This window comes from Pipra filicauda, unplaced genomic scaffold (assembly GCF_003945595.2).
Source record: "Pipra filicauda isolate LSUMZ 115617 unplaced genomic scaffold, ASM394559v2 scaffold19_size4547281_pilon, whole genome shotgun sequence".
NCBI classification, from domain to species: domain Eukaryota; kingdom Metazoa; phylum Chordata; class Aves; order Passeriformes; family Pipridae; genus Pipra; species Pipra filicauda.
This window is the reverse complement of record NW_024104309.1, coordinates 4,035,338-4,055,980: the sequence shown is the minus strand read 5'-3', so window position 1 is coordinate 4,055,980 and position 20,643 is coordinate 4,035,338. Positions and strand designations below refer to the sequence as shown.

General features: G+C 42.1%; 1 protein-coding gene across 5 annotated transcripts in view; it reads right to left on the bottom strand.

Moving 5' to 3' along the window:
• The window catches only part of PATJ (PATJ crumbs cell polarity complex component), a 145,256-nt gene that overhangs the window by 12,982 nt on the left and 111,631 nt on the right, over positions 1-20,643 (bottom strand). For all 5 annotated transcript variants that reach the window (XM_027748746.2, XM_027748747.2, XM_027748745.2 and 2 more), the window contains exons 35-38: positions 7,904-7,987; positions 5,770-5,963; positions 3,774-3,921; positions 2,593-2,679 (exon numbers count right to left, since the gene is read on the bottom strand). In XM_027748746.2, coding sequence (XP_027604547.1) covers positions 2,593-2,679; positions 3,774-3,921; positions 5,770-5,963; positions 7,904-7,987 — 513 coding nt within the window. The remainder of the gene's footprint in view (positions 1-2,592; positions 2,680-3,773; positions 3,922-5,769; positions 5,964-7,903; positions 7,988-20,643) is intronic.

Here is a 20,643-nt window from a genome sequence, read left to right as displayed (position 1 = left end):
TGGAAATACCACATTGGTCACGCAAGTGCGAACCCCTTTGGTAGGGGAAACCTACCAAAATCTCCCCATAGTGGTTGAGTCACCATCTCTGGGGTGATTTAAAAGATGTGCAGATGTGGTGCTTGGGGACACGAGGTGGCCTTGGCTGTGCTGGGGGAATGGTTGGACTCAGTGACCTTAAGGGTCTTTTTCAACCTACAGGATTCTATGGTGCTTCACTCCCTTACATGCACACCTAATGCCTATGTTGCTCAGGTCAGCTCTAGAGTGCTTGTTCCCCTCCTTTCACTTATTCTCAGTGTGTCTCTGAACCTGAGGAGAAGGGGAGATGATGGGCATCTTCCATGTGATTCACCTGCATGCATGAGGCACCCAGGAGAACACCAAACAGCTCCTCTCTCACACAAGGTGGGGATAAGACCAATACCCACTTTGTAACATGGCAAAAATCTACAGGCTTTGTTATTTAGCTGAATATACTGTAATTGTCCCTGCTCCTTTCATTTGCCCAAGAAGAAGAACATGCCAGGTTACAAAGGGAGAACCTCCAAAGAGAGCTGCTTTCTCATGTTACCCTTTCTTGGCCATCTATTTCCAGCCCTCCTTTTCCCTCTCTCCTTATCTGGCTTTATCTTTAGACTCTGCCCCTTGAGGAAACATAATTATCAATTTAGGAAGTGCGTCTGAACTACAGGTTTCACTGAAGGTCAGACCTTTCCAGCCGTGCTGCCTTGTACAAAACAAAAGATCTGGTCTGTCCTTCTCCACCCACAGCACAGTTTTCTCCCCCTAAACGCATTAGTCGGTGAATCAAAAGCTCTGGCAGCACTTCTCCCCACTGACCAGTGTGCAGCTGTCAGTGACAAACACCAGGCAGAGCACAATTTCCACCTCGGGTTGCCAATTCATGGCCCAGTTAATATCATTTGCAACGCGCGTGAAAGAAATCACTGTCCTGCACCACAAGGCTTCTATTTCTCCTGTTAAAGGTATGCAATGGACCAAGAAAAAAGCCAAGTGAGGACAAAAGTTCTGGATGCTCTTGGCCAGCAGCTTCCAAAACAGTGCTCGCAGTTGTGCAAATCATTCAAGCTGATTTGCTGCATCATCTGCCAAGATTTTTATAACTTTTGGAAGGGTTTTGCTGAGAAACATCTATGCAGTTTTGAAAATCACCAAGTCACTTTGGAGCAGTGAGATGAAGGCTCTCAAACGATTCTGCATCAAGAAGATTAAGTTTTCTTGTTTCAAAAGAAATACAGGAATTACCAGGTTCCTGGAAAAGCCTCTTATGCTACAAAAAAGGGGGATGATGTCATTTGATCTGATTTTTTTTTACCTAAACCCTTGTTAAGATATTATGGCATTCTGTTTCCTTTTCACCTGAGCTTTAATAGGTGGATAATTTTTAGCTGTCACTTTTTGATTACTTTGCTCTTACTTAGGCTTCATGCTGATACAATGGCCAAAAGAGAGTAATACTCAACTGCTGTCTTTGCTTAATGCAATCAGTGTAATTTGCCTCTGTTCTTTCATTTCTCTTTGCCTGCTGCATGCAGTGCAGATGTTTCTCCAATGCTATTTAGTCATAATTTTTAAAGCTGGGCTTAGCCCAGCTGTTACCACATGGCTTTAGCCCCTCCTGGTACCTCAACCCCCAGACAGCAGCCTGGATCAGTGCTGGCCTTTAGGAAGTGAAGAAATCACGACCATACAATGATGATTTTGGCACCTTTTTGGGTTGTTCATGGACAAGCCTTTTACTGACCTCCTTAAAAGCACTCCTGCTTTAACTTATAACCCCTCTAAGCCTCCTATGGCTCCTCCTTGTTTCCAAAAACAAGCCCTTCTTTTAGAAGTTGTGGATCTCCTCAATGTGCTGCTCCCCTCAGGGCAGAGAGGAGCCAAAATCCTCCACAGCAATCACTCTGCTGTGATCCACAGCATGCCTCTCTCTGAGACATTTGTAACTTAAATATAATGGCAAAACAGTCGGTCTTTGGAAGGAAAATCCATTAAAAAGTTTTTTAAGTCCTTCTGCCTTGTTTCTCTCCCTTGCAACACTCCAGCTTTAATACCAGCATATCGGTGTCTGAGAGGACTCGGGGGCACAGAGAGGGGAAAAGCCCTGCTCTGATTGAAAAATGAATTGTTGTCCTCGCTTCAGGTAAAAAGCAAGTGAAGCAGGAAATTGCTCTGTGTTTTCTTTGAGAGGAAAGCAGCTCTCATGTGGTTCTGCCCTAAGATAGGCAAAGATACAGTTCGGTTTCATTAACTCATTTTGATTGACAAAACAGCTGCAGAAAATACATTCAAGAAGCTTTTGCAGGTCTAAAAAAAATTTCTGGGCATCATCATTTGAGAAAGATATTACAGATTTTTGGTGTGTCTTGGGAAGACACTCCTTAAACCATTAACCAGCTCTTCAACTTAATCAGCATTTCAGCAGCAGTTCAGTACAGAAAATTACATCGGTAAAATATTTTGTTCCCTGTCCTCAGCAGTGTCTGAGGAAGGACTGAGCCTCACATGCACCATCCCTGTGCTCTGCCCTTCACAGCTCCACTTTATACATAGGAATTTGTCACTAACCTGACTGTTTTGGGATGTTTTCCGTGATGACAGCCATGATCCAGCTCGCAATCTCCCAAGCTCAAGATGCACCAGGCCTTGGGCACACTTGGAAAAAAAACCCCACACAATGTACAATTTAAGTAGACATATAATATTTCATGCTCTCCTGGAGAGGAATATGTTTATATTCAGCACCACAAATCCGTGAAGAAAACCACAAGGAATGCTCAAAACATGAACATTTGTATTTAGACAATACAGAAAGTGGATTTAGGTTTGTCCTGAAGGTTTATCCTGGTTGCTGAATGTAGTGTGGATCTTCCTACTGGCAAACTGCAGATGGCCCATTACTAAGTAAAAATAAACAAAAAGCCCCAAACTCTTTACAGACGTTTGAAAACCCCTTCAGAGGAAAAATGCTGCAGAAAAGGGTAAATTTAACCCATATGGATCCAACTTAACAATGTACCCTCATATCACCGATTTCCAATACTTAAATAGGTAAACTTCTGGCCAAGTACCAACCCTGAATGGAAAAAGCAAGGAAATAATTAGCTTCTCCCTTCAAGAATGAAAGAAATCATGTGTAGGAACACTGGTGGTAATGGCAGGGGGGAAGCCCTTATCTCCAGATGCAGTTTGGAATAGAGATGGATCTACAGCATTGCTCCCACAAGGCTGTTGGGGCTGGGAGATGTACAAGGATCTAACATCAGGCACTCATGGCCATCCCATCCCCTGCCCCCTCCCCCAGAGCAAGTGGTCATGTGCTTTTTAACGTAAAAAGGCAACTTCTCCCAGACCTTTAGTGTAAAATCACTCCTGGAAGATGGAAAGCTGTGCAGGAATGGATTTAAGCTGTCATTGTATAGCTGCAGCCAAGCCAAAGACATTTATTTCAGTTCTGGTTTGCATTGCCTCTCTGGTTTCCAAATATTTTCCTAACACATGAAATACACAGTTGCATTTTCAAATAAATGCCTAAAGACTGTGTCTTTGTTTTCCTGCTTCATATCATCCAATTCCTAGAAATACACAAAGAAGTGATTTTAAATGAACCTCACAGTTATTTCAGACGAAATTCCTGTCTTAGTAATCACTTGGAGTCGTCCTGTGTATGGTAAATAGCACTTCAGGATAATTACCTTGCACAGTGTCAGTAACTGCAATTCAATACTTAAAATGTATTCTGTACTCACCTTAAGTATAGTGGCAACAGTCTCTTGTGAGGCATTTCTCATATCCTCTCCATTTACAGACAAAATCTGATCTCCTTGAATTAATCTTCCATCTAGGTCTGCAGCTCCTCCTTTAACAATGTCAGAGATAAACACTCCACTTCCATTTCTAACAATGCAAGAAGCATATGGCTAATTACACAATCTAATATTCTTTGGGAGACCAATTTAGATTACTTGCATTTAAGAGACATTAAAAGAAACCTGTGAGCAGAGGAAGAACTAGTTTTACACCCCTTTCAGCCATGTAAAAAATCGACGCGGTTTAAAACCACGGCATGTTGTGCCATATTTAATGCTGTCTTTCCCCTTGAACTGTTAGTTCTGACTGAAGAATACATAAAGATTCATGAAAAACACCATTTATATGAATAAAAAGTCAAGGATTGGTCTAAGATGGAGTTAAACTATCTAATGGACATAGTTTAGTGGTGGACCTGGCAGTGCTAGGTTATAGGTTGGACTCAATGACCTTAGAGGGCTTTTCCCACCTAAATGATTCTGTGATTCCATGGTATGAGCTGGTGCCAGCTGCAATGCCAAGGTCTGGCATTTGGTATCCTACACCCTGAAGGACACAACACTTCAAACCCTGAATTATAGCAGGGTATCATTTAACTGACTTCAGAAATTGGGCCATCCCTAAGGAGGAAATCCCCACTCTGAAGCATTTAGCGATAGCACAGAAGCAAAGGTGGGAGGGATGGAGACTGCGATTACCATCTGCAGGGTAATTTACATAAGCTAAATTAATTACCCAATCTGCAATCTGCTCACAACACCTGGGTTAAACATCCCCACTCTTGTAAAAAACTGCTGTGGAAACTTTACTGACCACAGGCAGTTGGGATAATGACATGATGATCTGTAATTGCAAAAGTCAATTATTTTTGGCAATACAGGAGAGCAACCATATGACTCTTACACACTGACACTGAACAAGTATCATGCCATAAATCTCTTTCGGCAAAGAAAGATTAAAACTATCAGTGCTCTGGTTCAAGTCATCTAATAGCAATGGTTTAGAGAGAGATCAGTAAAGTCATATTTTATTAAGCTGCTACCACCTCCCACCATATCCCTCTCTACAACTACCTGAACGGAGGGTAAGCCAGGTGGGGGTTGGCCTCTTCTCCCTGGCAACAAGTGACAGGACAAGGGGAAACAGCCTCAAGTTGTGCCAGGGGAGGTTTGGGTTGGACATCAGGAGGAATTTCTTCACGGAAAGGATGATCAGGCCTTGGAAGGGGCTGTCCAGGGAGGTAGTGAAGTCATCGTCCCTGGAGGTGTCCAAGGAATGACTGGACATGGCACTCAGTGCTCTGGTCTGGGTGACAAGGTGGGGATTGGGCACAGGTTGATGATCTCAGAGGTGTTTCCAGCCTAAATGATTCTGTGGTTCTGTGTCTCGGGATGTGCTTTGTATTCACAGAACTGCTTTCTGCAGTGTTATGCAGTCACCTTGATACTGCTCTGGATCTGGGTCTAACTCAGCCTCGTATCTTCCACTGATGTCGGTCCCTTTGAACCTGAGTAGGAGCTAAATCTAACTCACAAATCCATCTGCAAAGGCACATCCTGGTATTTAGAAATAGGAAGCTTTCTCCCCCCATTTTGAAACTAGAGAATCCATGGTTAGGGCCTCCAACCCTGAAACATGGCTATGCTGATGCCACCAGAAGAGTGAGCTCCCAACTCTGCACGTGGCCACACTTGCTCTGAGCAGGACACTCGCTGGGAGCTCTCCTGGGCTGCTGCAGCCTTCCCTGCTCAAGCCTATTGTTCTGACAGAGAGGCAGAACCATAGTCTCATTGCATCCCTGAAGATACTTAGATACAAAATTCCGTTCCTTATGGAGTTTTCCCTTTATTTCATATTCCATTTGGAATGGCTACAGTCATTCAAAAAGCAAAATATTTTTCATTTGAAGCGCTGCTGGATCAGAGCTGCTCTTACCGTTTCCCAGCTATGCTGAGCCCCAGCCCTCGGCCCGTTTTCTTTTGTATATCTACATAGAAAATCTCTAAGTTTTCTTCATCTTTGTAATGTGCTTCATTTCTATAAACAACCAGCTGCACCTTCTGGGGTGTCTGTCGGAGCGCAGTGATCGCTTCCTCATGGCTGGCATTCCGCAGATCGATCCCGTTCACCTGAAATAATCAGTGTTTGCTTTCCAAATGACATGTATAAATGATCTTTTCATCACACCCTACCCTTGTGTGACAGCACAAATTTGTCAAATTGACACCCCTTGGCGCTCTAATTTAGTGCTCCCATTTCCAGAGGGCTGAGATCCTGGATCTCCTACAGAGTGAGTTTGGTGCTTTGTGCAACTGCCTGGAGTACATCACAACAATCAAAACATTCTGGCTTGGAAGTTTTGCTGGTGTTCTTCCCTTCTTTTTAACCTCAAACCTTTGGAATCTCAAACAATGTTTCTTTCTACACCTAGACAAAGTAGGATGTACTCCTTTGAGCTCCCTGTGTCTCTTACCACTCAGATTCCTTCTCCCCCAGCTGCACAACAGTGTCGAGACGAAAACAGAAGGAATCAAAAACACCAGTAATAAATGGCCCTGGAGAAGCCCAGGCAGGATGTATTAAACGGTGATTTTCCTTTTTATCCAATAGATGGCACACCAGACCGCTCTTGGAGCACCCAGTCACACTTCCCTTACCATGACCTGAGAAGGTTTCAGCATTTTAGTAATGTCAGACAGAACAAGAAGTTCTACTTCAATACGTGCTCAAGTATTAAAAAAAGCTATTGCAACTTAAAACTTAATCTCCTGATTTTGCCAAGCCTAATCCACAGGTGCCTTTTAAGGTGTTTGCCAATATTCTGTCAACAAAATAATCTTTTATTTCCTAATACCAAAATATATCAATACTACAACATTTTCTCTTTAGGAAGTAGCATGAACTGTAACAGGAGAACCATACAATATTAATCCACTTCCATAAGTTTTAGGGTAATGAAAATATCTCTCAGTATTTCTAGATATGCAAAGTTACAATTGTACTTAATTTTACATAAGGATAATTAAGCCTAGTCTACAGTAATTACATTGTTTGTACTGATTCTGCACATACTTATTTATTTATATACTGCATTGATACTCTTTTCTTGACACAGGCATCTACATGTGCTTTATCCCACTAATCTGAAACCAATTCAGAGTCATCTTTTTGATTCATTAATACAGCTTTTAAAAGCTGAAGCAATAACAATATTATGGCCCACAAACATTAGCACTTTCCTGTTTGGCCAGAGAAGAATTAATTAAGCTGCCCCATTTTTACCCCCTAAGTATCCTGCTCTGTTAATACATCATTATTTATAAAACGAAAACAACATTCAGCCTTAACGCTAACAAAAATATTTTCAGTGCAAGAGCTGTAAAGACAAGTCCCCAAGTACCCCTCACTATTTTTCTAACCCTACACACCGAAGCCTTAATGGCCATGCTGGGAATTTGTCCTGAGCTGACAGCAGAGCTTTGAGCAGCTGCACTGAACCCCTGCCTGACGCAAGTTTCATTTGCAGACCAACACTTCTCTCTTAACCCTTTCCCTCCACCTTTTCTATGCTTGGCTGAGGGAAAAACACCACATTTATTCATTTGTGTGTTTCCCAGTTGGATGAAGCATGGCCTGGGGGAGCTGGTGGCTTCTGCAGGGATATAGGAGGGATGCTCACAGGGATGCTGGCAAGGATGCTCACAGGAATGGTACATCCCCCCTCTCCTCCCCACCAATATTTGGGTTGCAGGCAGCGCAGAGATACTTGAGCGGCGGCCTCTGAATGAAAGATTAAAGAGATGAATAATACTAAGCTATTGGACATGACAGCTGAACTGTGTAATTCAAGAACTACCTTGCTCAATTAAATTTAATGTATTCTCAATTTGTACCTTCAGTTTATATGAATATATAAGGAAATATGAATTTTTCAGCATGTTCTTAGTGATGGAAAGGAAGCCTCAAGTATGGATCCTTCTCAATGACGTGTCCTTCCCCTACAAGAAATCCCCGTTGCATGGAATACAAGTATACACAACGAAGAACATACACAGAGAAAGTCATTTACCTCCAGAATCTGATCACCAGCCCAAAGTCTGCCATCTCGGGCTGCTGCCCCCTCTTCATAAACTTCATGGATCACTATGGCATCCTGTGGAAAGAGGGTGGTGTGAATCCTCCTTCCCAAACGCTCCATAACCTCTTAGTCACAACCCACCCCACACTCCCCACCTTTGTGAAAGTACAGCACTCCATGACAGGAAAAGCAAGACTATAACAAAGATTTAAAAAAAAGAAATTAATATTTTGGGATAAGAAAATTACTCCTGTAATCCAAACACAGGGAGCCAGTAAAAAGGTACAAAGGATTTTGTTCACCACTTCAGGGTAGTCTTGTCTAGAGCTTCTTCCATCATTTTTACATGTTGGCATCAGCAGCATGTGAACTCAGTGTGAACTGTTGTATTAATATCGTCTACTTTTAATGATATTATTTAAAACCAGATTCTTTGGAGCTATGAATATTTTTAGGGACTTGGCATAGATCTCAGCTTTAAGCAAGAGCTGAATGCCTTGTGGTAAATAGTGCTGGTTAAATCTGTAAGAAATGAAATCCAGAAGAAAGGAACAATGGCAAATGTTAGTTTATTACTGAGGCTGGAAAATGTAGGCAGTGGCAGATGTAGCTTCAGGGAAGGTTTCAGTGATTTAATCTTATTGCCAGCAATAGATGTCCCCAAAGAAAAAGCATTACAAAGAACATACTGTTCTTTTGCTGGTGCTTTCCCTTTGCATTGTTCTGGCTTGTTTCTTTTTTTTTTTTTCCTTCTGAAAAAAAATAGGTGAACATCCTGCTACAGTTCTTCAGATTCAGCAAGCAGGATGGGACCCTTCACTGTGCAAAACCTGCTCTTCTTCTCAGTAACACTCAGCCTCAGAGCTGAACCAGTTTTGCTACCAGCTCTGGCTGTGGATAAACACCCAGTGGTTTTTAATTAGACATGTAGGTATTGGATAACTTGTTCTCAGACAAATATACCCTCTAAAAATGCTATGGCTGTGAAGTCCCCCCCCCGACTTGATGTACAAGAAGTCAAAGAGGAGCTTTTCCAGCACTTCCAACAAAAGGTTGGAGTATGCGAGCCCTGCTGTGCATTGCCTTCCTGGAGCAGGGGGAGGAAATCACTGCTGGGGCAGAACAAAGTCCCTCCATGTTGGGAAAACACTGTTAGACAGTACATCTCTCATCACCAATTTAACCCCCCTCCCTGTGTTGCCTTTCTCAGCACACATGGTGCACACTGAACAGAAAGAAAACTCAAATGCCCTTCAGCTAATGCTCAGATCAAGACAATATCGAGTGCATGATTCCCTTTCATTCCCACTACCTTCTTTAATGATGTGGACTCTTCTGCTGCTGCTGGAGCACAGCACCACTGTCACAGGTTCCCGCTTTTATTCATGTACACTAGCCCCTGAAAAAAGCCTGGAGGACTGTAATCACAAATGGATTACAGCTGATACAAGCCTCCCAGATGGGGGAACAGAGATTTCAATCTACATAAATGAAGGCAGAATACCATGAGCTATGTACCAAGGTAATTAAGAAAAATCAGAAGAGAGGTTTGATTAAAAAAAAAAGTATATCTACATATACACACACATTGCTGGCAACTGTAGGGTTTTCTTGCAATAACTGAAGTAACAAACAGTAATGGAGTGGAGCAACATGTGCACATCCATCTCTCAGCAGTGTTGCCAAAATCCTCTACTACATATCTTAGATCTTCTCAGTTGTGGGGTTTGGGTTGTTTTGAGTATTTGTTTGGTTGGTTTGGGGGTTGTTTTTCTTTTTTTTTTGAGGGTTACCTTTGTTTTAAAAATGATAGTGTAACTGTAAGCCAACACAAGAGACTTTTGCCTGGGTGAAAGCCAGGAGGTGACAGTGATGTATATTTTTTCACCTGAGGCTGATCACGGGTAACTTTGAGGAAAAGCTGAGTCTGTGGTTTAGAATTTCCACTGCACATTTAACTTTTAGTTTTTGAAACACTTTATCAAGGCATGATAATTGAGAGCAGCCCTGAGGAGAAGGATATGGAGTGTTGGTGGATGAGACACTCAACATGCCCCATCCCTGTTCGCTGGCATCCAGAACCCCCCCACGCCCTGGGCTGATCCCACAGCGTGGGCAACAGGGGAGGGGGGTATTCTGCCCCTCTGCCCCGCTCAGGTAAGACCACACCTGCAGAGCTGCCTTCTGCCCTGGGGAACAACAGTAGAAGGACATGGAGCTGCTGGAGTGAGTCCAGAGGAGACCATGGAGATGCTTCGAGGGCTGGAGCCCCTCTGCTCTAGAGACAGGCTGGGAGAGCTGTGGGTGTTCAGCCTGGAGAAGAGAAGGCTCCAGGGAGACCTTAGAGCCCCTTCCAGTGCCTAAAGGGGCTCCAAGAGAGCTGAAGAAGGACTTTGAACCAGGGCATGAAGTGATAGGACAAGTGGAAATGGCTTCCCACTGACAGAGGGCAGACTTAGATTAAATATTGTGAAAAAATTTTTACCTGTGAGGGTGGAGAGGCCCTGGTACAGGTTGCCCAGAAAAGCTGTGGCTGCCCCATCCCTGGAAGTGTCCAAGGACAGGTTGGAGGGGACAACCTGGTCTAGTGGAAGGTGTCCCTGCCCATGGCATGGGGTTGGAACAAGATGAGCTTTAAGGTAATTTCCAGCCCAAACCACTCTATGTTTCCACAGAGACATTTAGAAGTGGCCAGTGAGGTAACACAAAATATTGGCCAGCTTGTTAAGGCAGCATCATTCAAATGGGACACACCAGAGCAGTGGGCAACCATGAGATTCATCAGAAAATTGGCAATATGATCACGTAACAGCAGACTGGGTATGTACACAAGATGATCAAATTAAACACTTTCAGACTGTATTTAATCTCATATTTCCTAACCTCTGAGCAAGGAGCTTTCAATCACATTTCTTTAGGTTTGTTTTCCATCTGTGGTTGCTTTAAAACCGGTCAACAACCTGGAGTTACCAGCTTTTCCCAGCACTGCATTATTAAATGTAAAACGGCACATACCGAAGGCTCAGATTCAGGAACCACCAAATGTTATCAGTTTGAATAATCTGCATCATCTATTTGAAAAGGCAACAATTCAGTGTCACCCTGCAGTTCCTGCATGTGTTAGAAGCCAGACCTAGAACTAAAAATACATATGGCATGCAAAGGTACATTCCTGTTCTGTCTGTGCCTACCCAGGAGAAGGAAACATCTTGCTGACCTGCCAAAACACTGTTTTTCTTAAGCAGGTTTATTTTAAAGTAGTGCAGTTGAACAGGGCTTATCGAATCGATTAAAGACAGAGCAAAGCAATGTATCCATGATGCCCCGTATAGATTTTTAAACAGTCCATAAGCATAAATATCGGTTTTACTTTTCCTTAGCTGATAAACTATGGCAAACAGACCTCTTTCCTCTGATACCTCTGGGATCAGCTCAAACTGCATTTAATGCAGAAGTGATTTTTTTCCCACTGGATCTAGTGGGATCTCAATAAGACTCCATTAGTTTTGATGATCCATGACAAATCACTAAAACCAAACTGCTGATGTTATTGAATGTTTTTAATCACATCAATATTTTAAAGAAGTTTATGCAGTAATGAGATGCAATGTCATACTCCAGCCATCTAACCAAGTCCTAATTGGTAATGACTTTATTGACAGGCATTGATTGAAGCTGTAACATCCCTCCTTTCAGTGCCTGACAAAAAATATAGGATCTATCATGACTAAAACAATACACAATGTTTACTTAAAGGATAGGTTTTGGTTCCTGGACGTCTGCAGCTCCTGTTCACTGGCTTTAAATTCAGAGAGTGCTCGATATCTCTAGAAGTCAAGGCCTAAATAGTTCAAAATCAATCAATCCAGAGGTAGGAAGGGAAAGTGGTGTCAATGTTCAGCTAGAGATTGTGAATTCATAGTGGCTCTGGACAGATTTTCACTCCTATCCCTTCCCATCTCCTTTCACCACCAGTTTCATATAGATTATAGCTTGGCAGAGTCATGAAAACTGTTTGTGCAGAAGGGGGAAACAAAAACACTCTCGTATCAAGAACAGAGTTGTTTAAAAAGAGATATCCAGCTGCTGAAAGCACATAGTTCATAAAGTTTACAAATCCATTCAACAAACTGGAGCTTTAATCTTTGTATATTTTGACTAAGAACAGTCTGGGACTGGGACTGTTCCCCATACAAATGGGGAATTAATGCAGAGATGAGCAGTTCTTGCATGGGATGGAAAGATGGGGAACATGAGCCAGGGCATGTAAACAGCTTTTCTTTATGCTAAACAAAGTCCACACTCACAGGTGCAAACTGAGACTGTCCAACCATGAAAAGACAGAGTTGAAGGGAATTTGTCTGCTACTGCTGAGGTTGCCATCCTGGGCTGAAAAACGTTTATACTGAAGGGCCTGCAGTCCAAGGAAATAAAAGCTGAATGCACTGATACGGCACTACATGGCTGAAAAAAAAATACCTGCAAGACAGAATAGTTTCCAAACATGGCAAAAACATCCCCGGTTTGGATACAGTGCTCACCAAATCTGTTAAGAAGGAGAAATGCCCACCAAACCTGCCACACAGTATATTAGAGGGTATTTTTTAGGGCTCAGATTTGAGCTGTGGGACAACTATACCCCTCACCAACAGAATATCACTGTGTCTGCACAATTGTCTTGAGCAAAGGGAAGGACCGGCAGTGATGGTGCTGAGAAACAAGGTTTTGGCCATGGAAGCAAAGGAAGGGAAGTGGGAGGGTTCATGGAGCCTCCTGGTCGACACCTTGAAGAACAAAGTTGGTGCAGAGTGACTAGCTATGGAACAGTGAGGGCAAGACAACCTTAGAGAAATTAGCACCCAGTCTGGGAATCCATCCACAGCTTGTACAGTGTGCACAGCATGATCTACACTGCATTGCCTTTGATCCAAGGAGGGAAAGAGCCCTGAACTCTCGGGGAATCAGATCTCAACTCCTCCCCCAAGCTGTGGATATTTTTTCTGCTTGATTTATACCGACTTCAGAGACCTGTCAGGGAAGAATATCACACTCACCCATCAGCAAAGAGCACAAAAAGACACGTTAACACTGAGAATTAAATTCAGTAAGATTGACAGCTTAATCTTTGTATCTTAAATGTCAAGAACTGGTACGGCAGAGATTTCAGGCAATGACCACACAGCACTGCCCCAATTGAGCCTCTGGGAGAAAGGTGGTAAAGTCAGCATCCTATTCAGGAAAATCACTGACTGAGTGATCCTTAAAAGCCTGCAGGAGCATAAACCATGGTGAGAAAGTCTCACAAGCCGGCTGGCTTTTTGGCTTGAATTGCTCACACGTTTTCTGCAAGTTTATAGCTTCTGAGCCAGTCTCTCTAGCGTTGATTTTCTCCCGTGCAGCTGTTTTTCAGCAGGACAACCAGCAGCTTACAACTCAAAAGTCACTGAAAATCAGCCCCCAGGCTGTTATTGGGAATGCTGGGAATAGAAGGTGAGGGAGTAAATGGACACAAGACATGAAGGAAGCCCAAACATTAAGTACCAAGGATATTTTGATGAAGATCTATCATATAATAAAGGTGGATCAATATGTAAGAGAGGTGATGTCAAAAGAATTGGACAGAGGAAGCTCCACTAACCCAGTGTTGGCTAGATTTGACATGGAAAAAAGTTCAGATTTTGGCAAAGAGGCTTCTTGCACAGCACTGAACAGTCCTGCACTACTGAAGCTCATTCACAACAAGCTATTGCTTTAACTGAGCTCAACTTTGCTTTGTTTATCTTTGTTGTGCTATTTCAGTCCATAATCCAGTCATTATCCAGCCTCAGCACCCTCACAGGGAACAATTTCTTTCTCTAATCTAAACTTACCCTCCTTCATCTTAAGGCCGTTTTTCAGAACCCTCATGGTTGGGCAGTGCTAGAAAGCAGGCACAGCAAACTGTTGAAATTACATGAATTTTATGTGCCTGTATCTCAGTTTGGTCTGTAGTTAGGAGAATGAATCTTACCACTGACCATAATTATGTATTTGGTGTAAGGAATGAAGCTTTCTGCATGGATTAGAGCACTTTCCCGAGGAGGACAAAAAGTGAACTGCATATAAAACAACGCTCGGGAAAAGACGTTTTCTGATTTAGTTGATAAGTTGTGTTTTCCTAAGCTAACATTACACATTTCCAACTAATTTCCTACATAGCTACAAATGTTATACTAAATTATCATTATAAAAGATAATAACACTGCAAGGGGTTTTGCTGACTTCAGGATTACAGATTTATCTCTTTCCCAGGGCAAGTACAACAACATCAGTTATTTCCTTTTCAACTTCTGTAATACTTTGTCCGGAGCAGTAAAATTGCCATTTCATTTTTACAGGCTGGTTCGCAGATAAAGTAGAAATCAACTGGTTGCACAGTGAGTTTTGCTGGAGAATTAGCCCCATGCAAGAATCTCTCAGTAGTTAAAACAAATCCAGCTGCTGGTTACTTGTAGGCAGAGGAAATGACAACAGTTATGCTATGATCTATGATCTTCCATTTGCAGATCTAAATGGAATCTAAAAGATAATGATTCAGCAACGAAAGCTGAAGGTCAAGCCCAAGCAAATCACTTGACTTCTTAAAGGGGTTTATCTAATGCATCGTGCTGCATAATCCCTCCTTCTAGCACTCCAGTATTTTGCCATTCCTAGTGTTCACAAACCATTAACAGGCACCCAAAATCCTAAGCCAAACACTACTGCAGTAAAACAGGCTGTAGAATGTAAAAATGTATTACCGTGTTAATGTAAAAATGCTTTACATTGCACGAGACCCAGAAACTGCTCCACTCAAGGTTAAAACAAAAGGTCTGTTTCCCATTTAAGAACAAGCCCTTGCAAGAGATGATGTTCACTTGCCAACTTCCATAAAAAAGATTAATCCACAATATCAATATGAATATAATTTTTCATACTAAAATACAGATTTATTTTAAGGAAGCGGATAGTATTTGTATTACATTTTATAGGCCCCTATAGTTACATCTGGTCCCTATTTATTTAAATTTTATTCAGCTTGCATAATATTTTTGCTTACAGTTATATTCTCTAAGATCAGAAAAGCTAAAACCTGAAAATTCAATGGCACTATTCATTAACATTCCTTCACTCTGCAGTCATAGACATTTGCAAGCTCTCTTTTGATTCTGAAATAATAAAACTAAGGTAATAAGATGTTTAGTGTAAAAATATATGACTTAAGTCAAAATGATAGAAAGAGCAATGTTCCTGTGAATCACATGCCAAAGCAAACCAAAGTTTTTCAAAAAGTATACATGCTCATTTTAGAGGGAATAATAAAACACAGAACGACATATTAAAACCTTAGCTCTCTCACTCTCATTATTTTATTAAATTTAAAAAAAAGGAAAGTTAGTAGTGTACAGTGCATAGCACAGGTTATAAAGAATGCATGAGATCCTGAGTGTGTATGACACAGGAAGCCAAAAACCAGCGGTTTCAACCAGCAGCAGCCAGGATCCTCCTGAAGTCCATTCTGACAGGTCCTACTGCTTTTGTATATTGTCAGCTTAAATTTTAGGGTTGATTTACATTCCTGGAAGACACCAGCTTCTTCAAGCAAGGGACTGTTACACCAGCAAGCCATCCCATCAGCTAAACCCTTGCCAAAGACCCATCAAAGACATGATTTGCAAAACTTACTGCCCTAATTCCCTTTTGTGATAACTCATGTACAAAGCAGTTTGGGTTTTTCATGCTCTTGTAAGCTAACGTCCTTCTGGAATGAGGATGAATCCACCAACTTCATTTTAACATTATCCAAGCAGGAGTCAAAGCAATTCCTCACAATTTCAAGCTAACTGCATTTACCACTCTGTCAGTAAATTGCCTTCTGCTTTATAAATGTTGGTTTAGAAGAGATTGCATTTTTTTTTCCTCTCCCAGCCGCAAACTTTTCCTCTACAATACCCAAGCCACAATTAAAAACTCAAGACTTCTATTCCCATTTTTCATTCTATTGTTCCATTCACTGTGTGGTAGATTTAACAGCAACAGTATCTATAGCCAATATATTGCTGAAACCCTCTGGAGGCCAATATCTTCCTTTTCATTTGGAGTTACAAGGTAAGCATATTTCACTCAAACAGTTTCAGTCTCAGCTGCATTTGATGACTGTCTACAGAATCGCTCAGACATCAGCTGTCTATACCTGATGAAGATATTTTTGCCTGAATCTAAATAAAACTGAGATGGGAGGGAGGGAGGGATAAAAACTTAACCAAGGGAGAATCTGCTTGTTTAGTAACACAGAAGTCACATTTAGGCAGGTCCCCACTGCTGACTGACTGCAGCATAGCACAAAACAGAGCTCTTAGGCTTGGCTTTGGTATAGGAACAACCTGATCTTGGCAGCGTGGAGCCCTCACAAGGTAATTAGCCCTCACAGCTCCGGGGGCAAACATAGTGTCTCGAACAGCTGCAATTTCAAGTCACAGTTTTCTTGATTATTCCCTTGCCCTTCCTTAACAGATGGGGTTTATTCAAGGTATGACTCACCTGGACTGACAGAATGAATCTAAATATTCTTCTGTCAAGCTGCATCCCCACACAGCTCCACTGCAAGCCAGAAAACCTTCTGGGCTAACCCAAATGATTAGAACAACTTTTTCCTCCCCAACTCCAGTGTTACCAGCTCTCACACCAACTCATGTTAGCTGAGCACAAGTATATTCTGTTACTTTCTGGAGCACTCTCAAGTGTTCCAGTTCCCTGCCTTTATGGATCACTTTCTTTTACTGGTGGAGTACCTTCAAGTCTGTTAAGTGCCTTAAAAATGCTTTCTATTAAAGTCAGCTGAAAGCAAAAGTACAAAAAGAAAATTTACCAAATTCAAAGTAGACAACCCAGTATAAAAAATCCAGCATAAGAGGTTTGTTGTTGTTTTCAACAAAAAAGACACAGGATAAAGTATGTTTTTCTGTGTAAGGTTCAGGCAATGACCACTTCCTACCCACTTCACCTCCAGGGAGCCCCCAGGTTACAGTCCCTTCAATCTTTTATATCATAGGTGCCTGTCCAGCACTTAGCTGTGATTTCAAGCCCCAGATAAGCCTCTGAACATTTCTCCCTCCCAGGGCTCTCTAACCCTGCCTGGACGGAACATCCCTGTACCAGCCTTGAAAAGTCTGAATCCCCTCCGGCTCGCCTGAGCATCTTAATCACCCAGGCAGCAAAGACAGAGCCAATAACTACCAGTAATCAGCTTGACCATTACTAAATTATTCAGCTGGAAGCAAAACAGTGCTCCCACCCTGCTAAGAAAATGTTTGTATTTTAGAGAGATGCTTTTTCCATGTACTGCCAAGAATCAAATCCCTGTAAATTAACAATCCTGGTTTATAGAAAATGGCTCATTGCAAGTTGTTAACTGGACAAGACATGGCAGCATTCACCCACGCTGGGGTGATAATGGGGTCCAGATTTCATAGAATCATGGAATGGTTTGTGTTGGAAGGGACCTTAAAGCCCACCCTGTTCCACCCCCTACCATGGGCAGGGACACCTTCCACTAGACCAGGTTGCTCCAAGCCCTGTCCAACCTGGTCTTGAACACTTACAGGGATGGGGCAGCCACAACCTCTCTGGGTAAATCTCACACGCTATTTGGAGGAGTACCAGGACTCCTTTTTAAAACAATTCCTTGTACATCCTGTTCTCTGAGGATTGAAGATGAAAATCTCATAGAAACTTTACGGCAAAACAGTTTCAGAGGAAAAAGCCTGTTATATGAAACTATATTATTTGCCTTGAAACTGCCTTATATAGAATTGCCTTATAAGAATGCAACGAATCAAAAGCAGAATAACTAAGGAACATTTCCTAAATTTATGGTGAACAACGGGACTATCTGATGCTGCCAGTCCTATATCCTGTATCCCACAGGACTGGTTATTAGTCCCGGATTCACAGGGTCCAGGGCTCTGCAGCCCAGGGATAGCTGGCCATGCCAACACTGGCTTGCTGCCATGAATGCAAATCTGAAGCTGAACCCCACATGTAACTAAGAGTCATAGCTTGTCCAGGCCCAGGCATGAGGATCCTGCCCAGCTCAGGGGTCTACACAGCTGCCATGAATCCCAGGCATACCGCGGCTGGAGCAGCCTAGGTGTCCTGGGAGCACCAGCAGCTGCCAGGTGACAATGACACCCCTGTCAGGTTTACGGCTGCTATTAGCAGCAGTGGGGCTGACAAGCATTTATACACAATTCAGGGGGGACAAGAGGGCAGGAGGTGTCCTGAGGAGCAGCACTAGGGCCTCAAACCTCATTTTGGGATGTTTCCGAAAACACTTTTTTTTTTCTATTTTAAATTCCCACTCTGAGGTTACTTTTACAAGTTTGATTGGACTACAACCAAGAAAAAAACCTTCTCACAAATTGAAAGCCCGTGTGCTTCAGCCAGCTCCACTCTGCACTTCAATTGCTTTAAAGCAGAGGCCATGTGTTGTGTTCTCTCAGGGGTATGTGGGAAGGTGAAATAAAAGAGAGTGAAGAAAAAAAATATTAAAAAATATCAACGCTTAGAGTAAAATGAAATAGAACTGCTAAGGGCTATAGCAGTCTGCAAATCAACAACACAGAGACAATTCTCAAGGACAATCCTCCTTTCCCCGTGTCTTTTCTAAACACACATCCTTTCAGCTGATGCTCTCCTGCTCCCCAAACACACAACCCCAGACCTTGCCTAGAATACCTGTGACTGGAAAGAGTTTTGAGCTTAATGGGATGGACATCTCACCAAAAACCATTTCACAGGGGTTAAGACACTAGTTTCCAACCTCCTGAACAAATTAACCTCCCTGCTCACAGCCTGTATTTTTCAAGCCTCTACTTGGTGATTCCTGATGAGATTCCTGAGGTTATGCCTTAAAAGTTGTACTCTATATTTCATTTTGAAGCAGTCTGTCCCCAGCTGCCAGATTTATTATTCCAAAAGCTGGGCATGTGCATCTTGTGCTAAAGAAAGACATAAAATATTCTGAGAGAGCTTTCCCATCCCATGTGAGCTGCTGTTGAGTACCAGCACTCAGTGTTTTTAGATCAAGTGCATTTTAATACATCTATACTCTTGGCATGTCCACTTTAGATTTGACAAATTCTGAGAAGCAGCATTCCTGGTTTCCCCCATATTGATAAATTACTTCTGAAATCCTAGCAACTGGGGTTCATATCCTTCATGGTTTTGTAGGCACTTACACACCTGTGCAGGCACAAAATAAAGAGAACTCAGTAGAAAAAGAAGGAAGAAGAAGTGGGTGTTCATGTCTTGTTTTCTCAGAGGAAAAAGAAAAGGTAAAAGAAAAAGCTCCTGCAGCTGTGCAGCACAGACACTGCTCCTGCTTCCTATTTTGCCAAGACTTTTCCCTTCCTGGATGGAGCATTTTTCCATGGACCCATCAGGGCATCCCATCTCTGTATGTGTCATCTATTAGAACTACAAGAGTACCAAAGACATTCCTGCTTCCTGCCTGCAGAGATGGACTATAAATGGTGCCATTCCCATTCCTTCTAACCTTGATCTGACAATTCAAAAATAGCTAAAAAACCAAACTCCAAACTGCTGAAGCCAATTATAGCTTCATTCTAATCTCTCTGCACTGCCTTTTTTAAACTACAGAAGATGTCCATCTATATAACTGAGTTAAAAACAAATGACAGAGAGCAAGACAAATACATCACTCAATTCCATGTACCTATTTTGTTACATTTCCTCTCTAAACCATGAAACTCAGCAAGACAGAAACTTCCCTATAGCCCTGAGGAATATTTGCTTTTACTCTCTGTTATATCATGTGAACTTCAACTCTTTACAAAAGGTTTTCTGACTTCATGGCAGAAAAGGAAAGGCAGCAAAGTAATTTGGGGGAGATCAGAAGCACAAAGCAGTGCAATGGGAGGTTCCCTGCCCATGGTAGGGGGTTGGAACTGGATGATCTTGAAGGTCCCTTCCAACTCAAACTATCCTAGGATTCTGGGATCTCATTAAAGACACAACCCCGAGTGCCTGCCCTGAGGAGAAAGGTTTGCACAGACCATTTTGCATAAGCAAGTTATGGAGAATCCCAGAGAGGGTCTCTGCACATGGCAAATGGTCAGATTAGAATGTGGTTTCCCAAAAGCAAATTGTTCCTTATGAAACACCATTTCTTGCCTTTGAATGAGCAGATTCAGAAATATGAAAAGAAACAGGGACTCATTTTGGTACGTCCTGTAAGTCAAGGATCAGAAAGTGGGAAGTTGGACCTCCCTCCCTTCATAGGTTTAGTTACGGCACTCAAGCGCATAGATTTTTAAAATCAATTCCTACGAGGACACTTTAATGAATGAACTAATGGAAGTATAACACTTAACGAAAACCATTTACTCAATTTAAAGAATAAAATCCTTTGCATTTTTCTCATCCGCTCTGTAAAGCAGCTATTTACAATTTTCATTTATTTATATTAAAATCTCATGAAAGACAAGCACCATATTGTGTCTGACAGACTGCCATGTATTATTTCCAAATTCCAGTTAAATGAAAAAGCAGGGAGATGACTAACACTGAGCAACTTATTTGAATTTACTCAACACTAAGGAGCTTGACAAAAAAGGGACTGGGACAAAACTGTGCGTGGATGGAGAGAGTGAAAACCATACAGGCTGATCTAAGCCTTCAACATAACTCAT